We start from the raw sequence: 15,758 nt of genomic DNA, 5'->3' as shown, positions 1-15,758 counted from the left end.
CAATATAAGATAAGTCACCGATTCGGTTTATCAGAAACATAAGATGGTGAATTTTGCTCAAGATTTTGATTTTTTTAGTACAAGTTGTTATAATGTCTCAATAGTGTGTGAAACGTGTGAAACTCTGCACAAGGACACACTGGTAGAGAGGGATGGGGGTTGGGATCCTCCATTCCAATATTTGGTGGTACCCCCATGGATCCAACATTTGTCACCCATCAAACACATAATAAGCTGAAGGACATCTTTAAGAAATGACAAAGGTTCTGCTGGTTTATTTTCTAAAAAAAAAAAAACCTGTTTCCCAATATCAAAGCTCCAAATATTTTTTCTGTTCCATTTACATGACGTAATGTTACCAAAAACACAAACGATTTTTTCAGCCCAGGATAACACATGTAATAGTATGTGTGGCTATCTTTGTTCTACCTCAGCCACATAAAGGCATTCTGGGAAATGTAGTAGAACAGGACAGCGAGTCAAACAAAACTTACTTAACTAAGAAACCAAGTCAGTCCAAGATGGCACCAAGACCCCACAGTATAATAAGTAGAGCCCTAGGGGAGGTGATGAAACATAAAAAAAATAATATTAATCATCTTCCCTTCGGTTTGGAGCCGATCTATCAGCCCTCTATGAGGCCCTATCAGCGGTCCCTGACTTTAGGTAGAAGTGCCGAAGAGAACAGAGTGGCTCCGGAGCGCAGTCAAGGTGAGTAACATTATTTTTTGTTTCATCACCTCCCCTAGAGCTCCATTTATTATACTGTGGGGTCTGAAGAATCCCCAGAGTATAATAATAGCTAGTGAGGAGCACAAATTGGAATATTATTAAAGTTGGAAGGGGCCACTATGGGACATAATACCATGTGCAGGGGCCGCTATGGGACCTAATACTGTGTTCAGGGGCCACTATGGGTTATAAACCATGTGGAGGGGCCACTATGAGACATAATACTGTGTTCAGGGGCCACTATGGGTTATGAACCATGTGGAGGGGCCACTATGAGACATAATACTGTGTTCAGGGACCACTATGGGTTATAAACCAGGTGGAGGGGCCACTATGGGACATAATACTGTGTTCAGGGGCCGCTTTGGGACATAATACCATGTGCAGGGGCCGCTATGGGACATAATACTGTGTTCAGGGGCCACTATGGGTTATATACCATGTGGAGGGGCCACTATGGGACATAATACTGTGTGCAGGGGCCGCTATGGGACATAATACTGTGTTCAGGGGCCACTATGGGTTATAAACCACGTGGAGGGGCCACTATGAGACATAATACTGTGTTCAGGGACCACTATGAGTTATATACTATGTGCAGGGGCTACTATGGGATATAATACTGTGTGCAGGGGCCACTATGGGACATAATACTGTGTACAGGGGCTACTATGGGACATAATACCGTGTACAGAGGTCGCTATGGGACATAATTCTGTTCAAAGGTATGTTTTTGCACAAAAAACACAGGCTTTTTTTGAGCAAAATGTGCCATGTGATCGCCGTTTTACATCAAAGTAAAAGCTCCAGTGGCCTAAGAATATAGCTGCATCTAGATACATAGTGTGTTTTCACCATAAGGCGCTACCATACAGTGTTCCTGGACACATTCATTTACCATTAATTGGGGGATATACATGAACTGCAGGCAGCACTTTTCTCTCCGCATGTTTTGTGCGGAAACCACACAGACCCTATTATAGTCTATGGGGTCCGTGTGGTTTCTTAAGTAACTGCTTTTCAATGCGTATAGGTTTCGTTCAGGGGGTCCTCAAGCAGACTCCCCTGCACAGATGTGAACCGGGCCTGAATAGAATCCTGCCAAAAATGACATCTATAGAATATCCCCCTTTAAGCTGTGCAGATCCCCTGATGGTAATTCGGCCCTGTCACTATATGCATATTAATACATTGATTCATCTTCAGCTTTTCAGACATTCTATGTTGCGGCATTAGGTACAATGGAGATTTCGATGGTCGTCCTGTAACTATGCAGGGACTTGTGGAGGACACTGTTGACTTCCGAGCCATCAGTGATCTTTTGTGCACGCATTATATTTCACAATTTATTAACTCTAGTCTACGTTATCGCTCTTATTGTATGACTTATAGATTTATTTACTTTATGTATCAGGGTATTTTTATCATATTTTATCCATTCCCACTATAGCTAATTGCTATTTCTCCTTGTCTGTGACAAACATCTCCCTCTCCTGGTGCTTGGGTCTATGCAGCTTCTTCTTCTTGGAGTAGGAATCCGATAAGTGTTTTGGGACCTTGACTGGATATTGGTGGATGTTGCAATGACAAATTTCTGGTGAGCCTTTCTAAGAGGAACTACGCTGATGACCAGAGGACCTGATACCAGCAGGAGACCAGGCTGAAGTTGCTTCAGGAAGACATCACGCTTTCCCCTTTGATGTCCATTAAGAAGAATGAGCACAGTTCCTGAAGTGTTGCTGGAGCGTAGATGGCGCTTGTGTTGGCCGAATGGTTTCTTGCCATGGATTCACAAGCTTGTGTGGGATAGTAACATGGCTTCACCACAATGTACCTCCATTCTTATCTCCACCTTCTTCAGGGTAGCTCAGGGTTCCTTCCGCTTCTGCTTGATCTTAGTCACCAGGGCCTTGTACTACTTGCACTTGTACAGTGCCTCCCTGGCAAACATGGCAGATTGGGAATACTGCTCAATTCCACAGGTCAGTATTGGGTTACGACTGTCATGATGCTTTCTGACCTTCTTCTCAGCCTGTTCTCCTGCCATCTTGGCTGAAAGGAAGAAGCGATTTGCATATTTTTTAGCAATCTCAATAACTTCCTGAATATTACCCTCAGGCAATGTTACACTGTATCGCAAATATTGTCCATTGTTCTATCTCTTCCATCAATCTGTAAGAGCTTTTGTCCTCTTTTATTGGCTGTTTTATTAGAGACTTCTTGTTGGAATAAAACTGGGTCGGGCAGGTGTAGGATGACACGTGACCTTCTCCTTTATAGAGCAGAGACCTAAACACCTTCCTCAGTCTTAGGTGTCCACCATCATGAAGGTAAGAGCAGAGCGGCACGGGGAAGGAGTGCAGGTAAATATTGTTGCCCTGGTGGAATATTTTACAGACAAGTCATAGGTGGTTGTGAACTACTTCAATATTGTATGAGCATGACAGCCAAATACTGGTGTCCTCCATGGTTTTGTCCAATGTGATGAATGTTCTCATGGTAGAGACTGATATACAGGGAGGATTTACTTGATGTATATATTCACAGATCACCTATTACTTGTAATATTCATCTATAATACAATGTACATAACTCTCCTCTTCCATTTAGAAGCTGCTGCTGACTTTCGCCCTCTTTCTGCACCTTCAGTGTGGTCATGTGACTGCAGGTTCTGCTCCTCTGAACCAGGATAATAGTAAGTACCGCCTCCCTCCTCTGGTTATATGGCTGATGATAGGCTGACATTGTTATATTATCTCCATCCAGATCTAAATCAATGGGTTTAACCAGGTCTAAGGAAATAATTTGGTTATAGAAATTGTTTGCTTTTTGATTTATTGTTTCAGTCAATATATTATTATTATTATCACTCTAGTAAGATGGGAGGAGCCGTGACAACCATTGGTTCATACACGAGCCGTAACCTTTAGCTATGACTTAGTGTCATGAGTTATGATTTCATCATGAAAAAACCTTGGCAGTGGTGTAACTAGGAATGACTGGGCCCTAAGGCAAACATTTGACATAGGGCAACCCCAACCTTCCACCCCCCCCCCCCCACACACAAACCGCATTACTGAATATACTATTATACCCCATAGTGGCCCCTGCACACAGTATTATACCCCATAGTGGCCCCTACACACAGTATTATGTCCCATAGTGGCCCCTGTACACAGTATTATGCCCCATAGTGGCCCCTGCACACAGTATTATGCCCCATAGTGGCCCCTGCACAGAGTATAAAGTCCCATAGTGGCCCCTGCACACAGTATTATTTATTTATTATTATTTATTATGCTTACTTATATAGCGCCATCATATTCCGCAGCGCTTTACAGACATTGACAGTCACTGTCCCATATAGGGCTCACAATTTACATTCCCTGTCAGTATGTCTTTGGAGTGTGGGAGGAAACCCACGCAAACACGAGGAGAACATACAAACTCCTTGCAGATGTTGTCCTTGGCGGGATTTGAACCCAGGATTCCAGCGCTGCAAGGCTGCAGTGCTAACCACTGAGCCACCGTGCTATTTTGTCCCATAGTGGCCCCTGCACACAGTATTATACCCCATAGTGGCCCCTGCACACAGTATTATGCCACATAGTGGCCCCTGCACACAGTATTATGCTGCATAGTGGCCCCTGCACACAGTATTATCTCCCATAGTGGCCCCTGCACACAGTATTATCTCCCATAGTGGCCCCTGCACACAATATTAAGCCCCATAGTGACACCTGCACACAGTATTATGCTGCATAGTGGCCCCTGCACACAGTATTATACTGCATAGTGGCCCCTGCACACAATATTATACCCCATAGTGGTCCCTGCACACAATATTATACCCCATAGTGGCCCCTGCACACAGTATTATGCTGCATAGTGGCCCCTGCACACAATATTATACCCCATAGTGGCCCCTGCACATAGTATTATACCCCATTGTGGCCCCTGCACATAGTATTATACCCCATAGTGGCCCCTGCACACAATATTATACCCCATAGTGGCCCCTGCACACAGTATTATCCCCCATAGTAGCCCCTGCACACAATATTATACCCCATTGTGGCCCCTGCACACAGTATTATGCCCCATAGTGGCCCCTGCACACAGTATTATCCCCCATAGTGGCCCCTGCACACAGTATTATACTGCATAGTGGCCCCTGCACACAATATTATACCCCATAGTGGTCCCTGCACACAATATTATACCCCATAGTGGCCCCTGCACACAGTATTATCCCCCATAGTAGCCCCTGCACACAATATTATACCCCATTGTGGCCCCTGCACACAGTATTATGCCCCATAGTGGCCCCTGCACACAATATTATACCCCATAGTGGCCCCTGCACACAGTATTATCCCCCATAGTAGCCCCTGCACACAATATTATACCCCATTGTGGCCCCTGCACACAGTATTATGCCCCATTTTGGACCACCTATGAACAATTATTATACTCTGGTTTAGTCTTTTCACACCCCATAGTATAATGATCGGAGACCCAGGGGAGGATACAAACATAAAAAAACATGTTACTTGCCCATCCCTGACTTCGGCGCACTCCCCGCTACTTTCGGCCAACTTCACTTTTGGACTAGACATCATGTGAGCCAGGCCGGTGTTGCGCTGCATAATGACTCTGGCCTGACACCATGGGATATCTGGGACGTCAAAAAACAGGCCCGCAGACTGCCAAAGCAAAGGAGAGGTAAGTAACAGTGTTTTTTATGTTCCCTCACCTCTTCTAGCCTTCCAATCATTATACTTGGCAGTCTGAAAGTTTCTATCTCACCCCAAGTGCTTTATTAATATCACTACAGATCAGTACTTCTCTATAATGTCCTATATGACCCTGCTGATGTTTCTGAGCGACAGAGAGACAATAATTAGATTTTCCTCTATTTTCTGTGTATAATCTAAGGGGAGACATCATAGCTAGCCTCCAGGGAGAACATATAATCCATGTAATAACCTCCTCCTGTGTACTCTTCTCCTAGTTGCTAAATGCAAAGATTCATGCCTACCCCATGACTGCTCGGATGTGTATGCCCAGGACCTGACCTCCGATGGTGTATACCTGATCTATCCTGGTGGTTTGATGTCTCCTCCAGTACCTGTGTATTGTGACATGACAAGTGCCGGAGGACCCTGGACGGTGAGTACCTGATATATCCTGGTGGTGTGACCTCTCCCCATTACCTATGATGGACATGACCAGTGCTGGAGGACCCTGGATAGTAAGTACTTGCTCCTGTACCGTCCTCTGATGTTTTATAACGTCTGACCTCTGTCTATAGATGATATCACCTATAGGATTTATAGAGGGATGTGCGAGTGGCTCCATAGGACTGTGCCCGCCGGTGATTTACAGCATTACATAGTCAGTATGGAGAAGTTTATAGGTTATTTATAGGCAATCTTCACTTTATGATTGAAATCCATCCATTCTGCCATACTTCTTACTAATCACATCCGGGGCTGCATTCTCACTTCCCATAAAAGTTAGGATATAGTCACCACACTGCTGCCCCCTGCTGGCTGTACAGAGCAGGTTGTGCTATTTTGAATGCAGGATTTAGCATTTACCTCCAAGCACTTTCTTATAGAACATAGAACTGGTCTTAGATCTTTCTTAATGAGCGCAGTAAGTTCTGAGAATACAGATGACGTAAGTGCTGAGTTGTCAATTATTAAAGACAATGTATTGGCCTTTTTTAAAAAAATGTATTTATTTCTGAAAATCACACAGTGAGATCTCTCACTTTTTCCTATTTTTTTCTATTTTCTGTACATGATTTTGTCGCCATCTTGTCTGAGCTTCTCTGTTAACAGCATTTAGCATTTAGTGATATGGGGCTCACAATCTACATTTTAAAAAAAATGCCAGTCTATTATTAGGTTTAGCAGCTAGAGTGACAAATACTGAATGTAGACTTTCTTTAAATATAGATAGTGACATGGAAAATTATTTAAAATTGCAAACTGCAATTAGCTGACAAGTGATGTCACTTGTCCTATCGCTCAGGTCCGTAATTATAGCAACGCTGTGTAAACAATGGGAAGAATAAGTTCACATAGCAGGCAAACAAAGCAGCATTTTTAAAGCAACATATTTAGGAAAAGTCTTCAATTTACATAATCTACCAGTATAGATAGGATCCTTAAGATGGGACAACCCCTTTAACATGAAAACTTGGTTTTAAAAATGAGTCATTTTCTGGCAGCACATTCCCTTTAAGCATTCAGGAATCTAAGTCAGGAATCTATGGGCTGGTTCACACGGGGGCAAAGAGGCTGATTTTGACAGTGGATTTCACTTCAAAATTAGCCCTTTTACAATAGTGGTATATGTAGACTGCTTGCTTTTTTTTCTGCTAGCAGAAAAAAAGAAGCGACATGACCTTTCTTCAGGTGTTTTCCGCCTGAAGGAAGCAATAGAAGTGAATGGGAGGCGAAAACCAAGCGTTTTTTTCCAAAAATAAGCAACGCTTTTTTTTTTGCAAAAAACCACGCGGAAAAAAACGTGACGCGGTTTTTTCAGCCCATTCACTTTACAGGAGGGGAAAACAGCCTGACTTTTTTTTAAGCTGTTTTTACAAAAAAAAAAAGAAGCTTTTTTTAATTAGGAAGCTTTTTATTCCGGTGCCAAAATAAGCCACATGTTATTTACGTGTGAACTAACCCTAAGTTTCCACACTCCTATTTCTCCACCTAGCAGTCGTTATTCTCTTTTTTTCAAGGAAGATTCTGTGTGGCATCTGCAGTTGCCATTTGGCTGTTGCTTTAAGGTTGCTCTGCCTACCAGTCAAACTTTGGCTATGTCTGTTCAGTTAGTCAGAAGTGTGAGATGCAGAACCAATCAGGGCAAGCGTCCAATCACGGTGTGAGGTGAGGTATTTTAACCTGACACTTTCCTTGCTCAGATGCCTGTGATTACATTAGTTTTCTAGGCTCTGTGTTCTTACAACTTACTCCCAGCACAGTATTTTCTGCTGATCTCTGGGTTTAATGACCTTGACTGCCTTCCTGGTTATTCTCTCTTAAGGGTAAGTTCACACGATGTAACGATGAGCGTGATCTGGGACGTATACTTGTGCCGGCAGATGACGCGCTCAAAATGCTCCCTTTCATTTCAATGGGAGTTAGGAGCGTATACGCCGCGTCATTTTGCGCCCGTGATTTTGCGGCCGCAAAATCACGGGCGCAAAATAACGTGGCGTATACGTTCCTAGCTCCCATTGAAATGAATGGGATCTTTTACGGCGCGCAAACTCTGACACGCTTTATACGTGCCAGATCACGCTCAACGATACATCGTGTGAACTTACCCTAAGGATTCGGCTTTATTTGTGCCCGCCTATATTCAACCATGGCTTGGACTTCTGATATTCGTCTGCTTTCATTTTGGCTACTCCTGTACCATCCTGATTTTAACCCGGTTTCTGCATTACTATCTCCGAGCATCATAATTTCTGGTTTGGGCTGCAGAATGCAAGTGAACCTTGTTCTAGATTTGCAACCTAGATTCTGAGCAGTCCATACTGTCTTGCAGTGGACTCCAGTGAATACCTTGGGCTTGACCTTAAACCAGAACAGTATAGGATTATAGGTAAATTGTCTACTGTTTGTCTGTTCGGGTTTCCATTCAGGGAGTCCACTTAGGGACCCCCCAAACTGAAACCTATATGCGTTAAAAAGCAGTTACCTAAGGAAACCACACAGACACCATAGACTATAATGAGGTCTGTGTGGTTTCCACACTAAACATTTGGAGAGAAAAGTGCTGCTTGCAGGACTTTTCTCTCTGCATGTTTCATATGGAAACCGAGCGGAAACCACATGGACCCCATTATAGTCTATAGGGTCTGTGGGTGTCCTCGGTAACCGCTTTATAATATGTATAGGTTTCCGTTTGGGGGTCCCCAAGATGACTTTCCGAACAGAAAGCCGAACGCAGATGTAAATAGGGCTTCAGTTACCTGGTGCGTATTAGAAGATAAGTTATCTTACACAGTAAATCCATAACGGACAGATGATAGACAGACACCAGCAGATCTGCCCATACAGCTTCTGATGTATCTACAGAAAAAGACATCCCGTAACTGGAGCTGAACTGTTCCTGTCCTTGCAGGTCTTTCAGAAGAGGTTTGATGGCAGTGAGAATTTCTATCGAGGTTGGCAGGACTATAAGCTTGGATTTGGACGAGCATCTGGAGAATATTGGCTTGGTAACTTCTCCTCCTTCTCTTCCGGGTTTATACTGTCACATTTGCTGCACATTTGGGGTCACATAATGTTTATTTTTGTACATTCATCTCTGCAGGTTTGCAGCACATTTTCTTCCTCACCCAGACTACACCGCGTCGGCTGCGCATTGACATGAAGGACTTTGAGAACAATAAACGTCATGTGACTTATGACTACTTCTCCATCTCACCTCTGTCTGTCAACCCTGAGCAGGACAGCTACAAACTGTATGTTGATGGATTTAAGGAGGGAGATCCAGAGAGACCAGTTGGTAGGTGACAGAGAGGCCGATATTGTGGGGTTAACCAATGATGGTTCATATAAGTAAGGACAAGGCCAAATCAAGCTCTCTGAGGACACTGTGAGGGGACAGTAAGGGGGCATTATACTGTGTGGGGACACTAAGGGGACATTATACTGTGTGGGGACACTAAGGGGGCATTATACTGTGTGGGGACACTAAGGGGACATTATACTGTGTGGGGACACTAAGGGGACATTATACTGTGTGGGGACACTAAAGGGACATTATACTGTGTGGGGACACTAAGGGGACATTATACTGTATGGAGACACTAAGGAGACATTATACTGTGTGGGGACACTAAAGGGACATTATACTGTGTGGGGACACTAAAGGGACATTATACTGTGTGGGGACACTAAGGGGACATTATACTGTGTGGGGACAGTAAGGGGCATTATACTGTGTGGGGACACTAAGGGGACATTATACTGTGTGGGGACACTAAGGGAGAATTATACTGTGTGGGGACACTAAGGGGACATTATACTGTGTGGGGACACTAAGGGGACATTATACTGTGTGGGGACACTAAGGGGGCATTATACTTTGAGGGGACAGTAAGAGGGCATTATACTGTGTGGGGACACTAAGGAGACATTATACTGTGTAGGGACATTAAGGGGGCATTATACTGTGTGGAGACACTAAGGGGACATTATACTGTGTGGGGACACTAAGGGGACATTATACTGTGTGGGGACACTAAGGGGGCATTATACTATGTGGGGACACTAAGGAGACATTACATTGTGTGGGGACACTAAGGAGACATTATACTGTGTGGAGACACTAAGGGGACATTATACTGTGTGGGGACACTAAAGGGACATTATACTGTGTGGGGACACTAAGGGGACATTATACTGTGTGGGGACACTAAGGGGACATTATACTGTGTGGGGACACTAAGGAGACATTATACTGTGTGGGGACACTAAGGGGACATTATACTGTGTGGGGACACTAAGGGGACATTATACTGTGTGGGGACACTAAGGAGACATTATACTGTGTGGAGACACTAAGGGGACATTACACTGTGTGAGGACACTAAAGGGACATTATACTGTGTGGGGACACTAAGGAGACATTATACTGTGTGGGGACACTAAGGAGACATTATACTGTGTGGGGACACTAAGGGGACATTATACTGTGTGGGGACACTAAGGGGACATTATACTGTGTGGGGACTCTAAGGGGACATTATACTGTGTGGGGACACTAAGGAGACATTATACTGTGTGGGGACACTTAGGGGCATTATACTGTGTGGAGACACTAAGGGGGCATTATACTGTGTGGAGACACTAAGGGGACATTACACTGTGTGGGGACACTAAAGGGACATTATACTGTGTGGGGACACTAAAGGGACATTATACTGTGTGGAGACACTAAGGGGGCATTATACTGTGTGGAGACACTAAGGGGGCATTACACTGTGTGGGGACACTAAAGGGACATTATACTGTGTGGGGACACTAAGGAGACATTATACTGTGTGGAGACACTAAGGGGGCATTATACTGTGTGGAGACACTAAGGGGGCATTATACTGTGTGGAGACTCTAAGGAGACATTATACTGTGTGGGGACACTAAGGAGACCTTATACTGTGTGGGGACACTAAGGAGACATTATACTGTGTGGGGACACTAAGGGGGCATTATACTGTGTGGGGACACTAAGGAGACATTATACTGTGTGGGGACACTAAGGGGACATTATACTGTGTGGGGACACTTAGGGGCATTATACTGTGCGGAGACACTAAGGGGGCATTATTACTGTGTGGAGACACTAAGGGGACATTACACTGTGTGGGGACACTAAAGGGACATTATACTGTGTGGGGACACTAAGGAGACATTATACTGTGTGGGGACACTAAGGGGGCATTATACTGTGTGGGGACACTAAGGAGACATTATACTGTGTGGGGACACTAAGGGGACATTATACTGTGTGGGGACACTAAGGGGACATTATACTGTGTGGGGACACTAAGGGGACATTATACTGTGTGGGGACACTAAGGAGTCATTATACTGTGTGGGAACACTAAGGGGGCATTATACTGTGTGGGGACACTAAGGGGGAATTATACTGTGTGGGGACACTAAGGAGACATTATACTGTGTGGGGACACTAAGGAGACATTACACTGTGTGGGGACACTAAGGAGACATTATACTGTGTGGGGACACTAAGGGGACATTATACTGTGTAGGGACACTAAGGGGACATTATACTGTGTGGGGACTCTAAGGGGACATTATACTGTGTGGGGACACTAAGGAGACATTATACTGTGTGGGGACACTAAGGGAGAATTATACTGTGTGGGGACACTAAGGGAACATTATACTGTGTGGGGACACTAAGGGGACATTATACTGTGTGGGGACACTAAGGGGGCATTATACTGTGAGGGGACAGTAAGAGGGCATTATACTGTGTGGGGACACTAAGGAGACATTATACTGTGTAGGGACATTAAGGGGGCATTATACTGTGTGGAGACACTAAGGGGACATTATACTGTGTGGGGACACTAAGGGGACATTATACTGTGTGGGGACACTAAGGGGGCATTATACTGTGTGGGGACACTAAGGAGACATTATACTGTGTGGGGACACTAAGGGGACATTATACTGTGTGGGGATACTAAGGGGACATTATACTGTGTGGGAACACTAAGGGGGCATTATACTATGTGGGGACACTAAGGAGACATTACATTTTGTGGGGACACTAAGGAGACATTATACTGTGTGGAGACACTAAGGGGACATTATACTGTGTGGGGACACTAAAGGGACATTATACTGTGTGGGGACACTAAGGGGACATTATACTGTGTGGGGACACTAAGGGGACATTATACTGTGTGGGGACACTAAGGAGACATTATACTGTGTGGAGACACTAAGGGGACATTACACTGTGTGGGGACACTAAAGGGACATTATACTGTGTGGGGACACTACGGAGACATTATACTGTGTGGGGACACTAAGGGGGCATTATACTGTGTGGGGACACTAAGGAGACATTATACTGTGTGGGGACACTAAGGGGACATTATACTGTGTGGGGACACTAAGGGGACATTATACTGTGTGGGGACTCTAAGGGGACATTATACTGTGTGGGGACACTAAGGAGACATTATACTGTGTGGGGACACTTAGGGGCATTATACTGTGTGGAGACACTAAGGGGGCATTATACTGTGTGGAGACACTAAGGGGACATTACACTGTGTGGGGACACTAAAGGGACATTATACTGTGTGGGGACACTAAAGGGACATTATACTGTGTGGAGACACTAAGGGGGCATTATACTGTGTGGAGACACTAAGGGGACATTACACTGTGTGGGGACACTAAAGGGACATTATACTGTGTGGGGACACTAAGGAGACATTATACTGTGTGGAGACACTAAGGGGGCATTATACTGTGTGGAGACACTAAGGGGGCATTATACTGTGTGGAGACTCTAAGGGGACATTATACTGTGTGGGGACACTAAGGAGACCTTATACTGTGTGGGGACACTAAGGAGACATTATACTGTGTGGGGACACTAAGGGGGCATTATACTGTGTGGGGACACTAAGGAGGCATTATACTGTGTGGGGACACTAAGGGGACATTATACTGTGTGGGGACACTAAGGGGACATTATACTGTGTGGGGACACTTAGGGGCATTATACTGTGCGGAGACACTAAGGGGGCATTATTACTGTGTGGAGACACTAAGGGGACATTACACTGTGTGGGGACACTAAAGGGACATTATACTGTGTGGGGACACTAAGGAGACATTATACTGTGTGGGGACACTAAGGGGGCATTATACTGTGTGGGGACACTAAGGAGACATTATACTGTGTGGGGACACTAAGGGGACATTATACTGTGTGGGGACACTAAGGGGACATTATACTGTGTGGGGACACTAAGGGGACATTATACTGTGTGGGGACACTAAGGAGTCATTATACTGTGTGGGAACACTAAGGGGGCATTATACTGTGTGGGGACACTAAGGGGGAATTATACTGTGTGGGGACACTAAGGAGACATTATACTGTGTGGGGACACTAAGGAGACATTACACTGTGTGGGGACACTAAGGAGACATTATACTGTGTGGGGACACTAAGGGGACATTATACTGTGTAGGGACACTAAGGGGACATTATACTGTGTGGGGACTCTAAGGGGACATTATACTGTGTGGGGACACTAAGGAGACATTATACTGTGTGGAGACACTAAGGGGACATTATACTGTGTAGGGACACTAAGGGGACATTACACTGTGTGGGGACTCTAAGGGGACATTATACTGTGTGGGGACTAATAAGTGGGATTTTTACACTGCACACATAAAATAGCAATGATAAATAATTCAACATCCTCTAATAGCGTAATACAGTGCCCATATACAGTAATACAGAAGAAGACTATTTATAGGGTAACAAGAAGGATTACAGAAATAAGATAGGATCTTTTGAGTTAGAAGACCCCCCATAACACAACCTTCCTACATCCTTCTGGTGACGTTGGGTTGACCTCTAATGACCCCATCCTATAGGATGACTGCAAGCAAAGGAAGTGAAGACAGAAACCTGACTCTATTTCCATGTAACTAAACGGTTTGTTTTTGTCATTCATAGGAAATTCTCTACAAGGTCACAACGGGTTGAACTTTTCGACCTATGACCGGGATAGAGACATGTATTCTGGAAACTGTGCGCAGAATTATCATGGGGCGTTTTGGTATGGCAGATGTCATGGTGCCAATCTTAATGGGAAATATCATCATGGCAATACCACAGAGTATGCCACTGGCGTTGTGTGGTATACATGGACGACATACTACTATTCCTTAAAGGAAACTGAGATGAAGCTTGGGGCACTTTTGCCAGTAGAACAGTACTGACAATATAAGGACACATGACCGCCTCCACCAATGACAACAATGCACCATGCAGGATAGTTAATGCATGATATCACACAGATGAAGTCCAGCACTGCAGTTTTTCCAATGTGAAAAAAGAGACAAAAAACTGTACAGCTTCCCCTAAGGACATTTTGCCACTTCAATCCACTCCAGTTCTTATCATTTCTTGGGAACAGTTGGGATTTTCTCTGTAGCCCCCACCATTCCCAAGCAATCAATGCTGCTAGTTTTGGTGTCTGATTTGCTATTTAGACTCTGTACTGTCAGGAGGGCGGGGTCAGGTGGGGGGCCTTTCTCAGAGCTCCAATCAGAGGCAGCCAGTGTCAGAGCTCAGAATCACACCCCTTGTCTGCTCCTGCCTGACACCGCCCACCTGACAGTACAGAGCCTACATAGCATATCAGGCACCTAAAGGAACAGCATTGATTGCTCAGGAATGGTGGGGGCTAGAGAAAAAATTCCAACTGTGCCAGAATCAGTATAGCAGAGCCTATAAACAGATTCTAGGAACTGGAGTTGGCGGAGGTGGTGAAGGGTCCTCTTTAAATCTGATTCTGCAGCTAAAATTGCATATGTAGAACATATATAGCTATATAGCATATGTAGCTTTTATACAGCTTTTTTATATCTTGCAATGCATGAATGAGATTAACCAAAATTTAATTCACTTTGCTGGTTTTGTATAACGCAGCTGTTTCTCCAATATATAATATAAAATAAAGCTTGAATTCTTGTCTATGTTGTCATTCATGTGACATATTAAGTATAAAATTGACATCAATGTCCCTTGTCATGTGACTAAGACAACAGCAATGTCACAACCATACCATTGAGTATGGATCCTAGGCAGTATAGTTGAAGTGTTCTTGCCACCAGGACATATAGATATAGGCTCCCATAGAATAAGCCTCTGACGGTATATACAAGTCAATACGAAATTACACTTTGTGAAAACTTGCGTTACAATTACGATGTGGACACGAAGTACAAGAAGCAGTGACGTCACATCGCCGCCCACACAGATTGCTCCATCCATTGCACTCTGGACCTTCTTTTCGACAGCTCTTTCCTGTCTGTTAAAAAAATTCCAGTCTTTAACAAGCGTCTGCGTGTGTGTATACCGCCATAAACACATTGCAAGCATTCTGCAATCCAATACCTAATAGGCCTAATGACATACACAATTCCAATAAAAATTTCCTAACAGCTTCCAGATTTGGGCCTAACTTACAGGTACTTAAAGTGTCATAAATGAATAGTCCAGGTGAATATAGGAAAACGTGTAACATATCTTATTAAAGAATAATGCTTCCTTCTCCACTGATATGTAGAAAGTAACTCAGCCTGATAAGCGGAGAAGGAAACAGATTTCTTTAATTAGATATATTACAAAGTGTCTTCCTATTACTGGGACCCCAAGTAATACCGTAGGATAGCACTGCAGCTCACTTGAACTACCACCATGCA

At 44.2% G+C, this 15,758-nt stretch overlaps 1 protein-coding gene and 1 pseudogene across 1 annotated transcript; one reads left to right on the top strand and one right to left on the bottom strand.

Annotated features, from left to right (window-relative positions):
- Positions 1-2,189: 2,189 nt before the first annotated feature.
- Positions 2,190-2,792, bottom strand: LOC142217588 (large ribosomal subunit protein eL6 pseudogene; annotated as a pseudogene).
- Positions 2,793-3,056: 264 nt separating this feature from the next.
- Positions 3,057-14,355, top strand: LOC142217170 (microfibril-associated glycoprotein 4-like). Its single transcript, XM_075285361.1, has 6 exons — positions 3,057-3,062; positions 3,343-3,427; positions 5,747-5,904; positions 8,881-8,977; positions 9,073-9,267; positions 14,005-14,355. Exons 1-6 carry the CDS (start codon positions 3,057-3,059, stop codon positions 14,268-14,270), a joined length of 807 nt encoding a protein of 268 aa, XP_075141462.1. The 3' UTR covers positions 14,271-14,355.
- The last annotated feature ends 1,403 nt before the right edge of the window (positions 14,356-15,758 follow it).

The sequence above is a fragment of the Leptodactylus fuscus genome, chromosome 8 (genome assembly GCF_031893055.1).
Source record: "Leptodactylus fuscus isolate aLepFus1 chromosome 8, aLepFus1.hap2, whole genome shotgun sequence".
Classification (NCBI taxonomy): Eukaryota; Metazoa; Chordata; class Amphibia; order Anura; family Leptodactylidae; genus Leptodactylus; species Leptodactylus fuscus.
The sequence above is the reverse complement of the archived record's forward strand: the minus strand, read 5'-3'. Positions and strand labels throughout refer to the sequence as shown.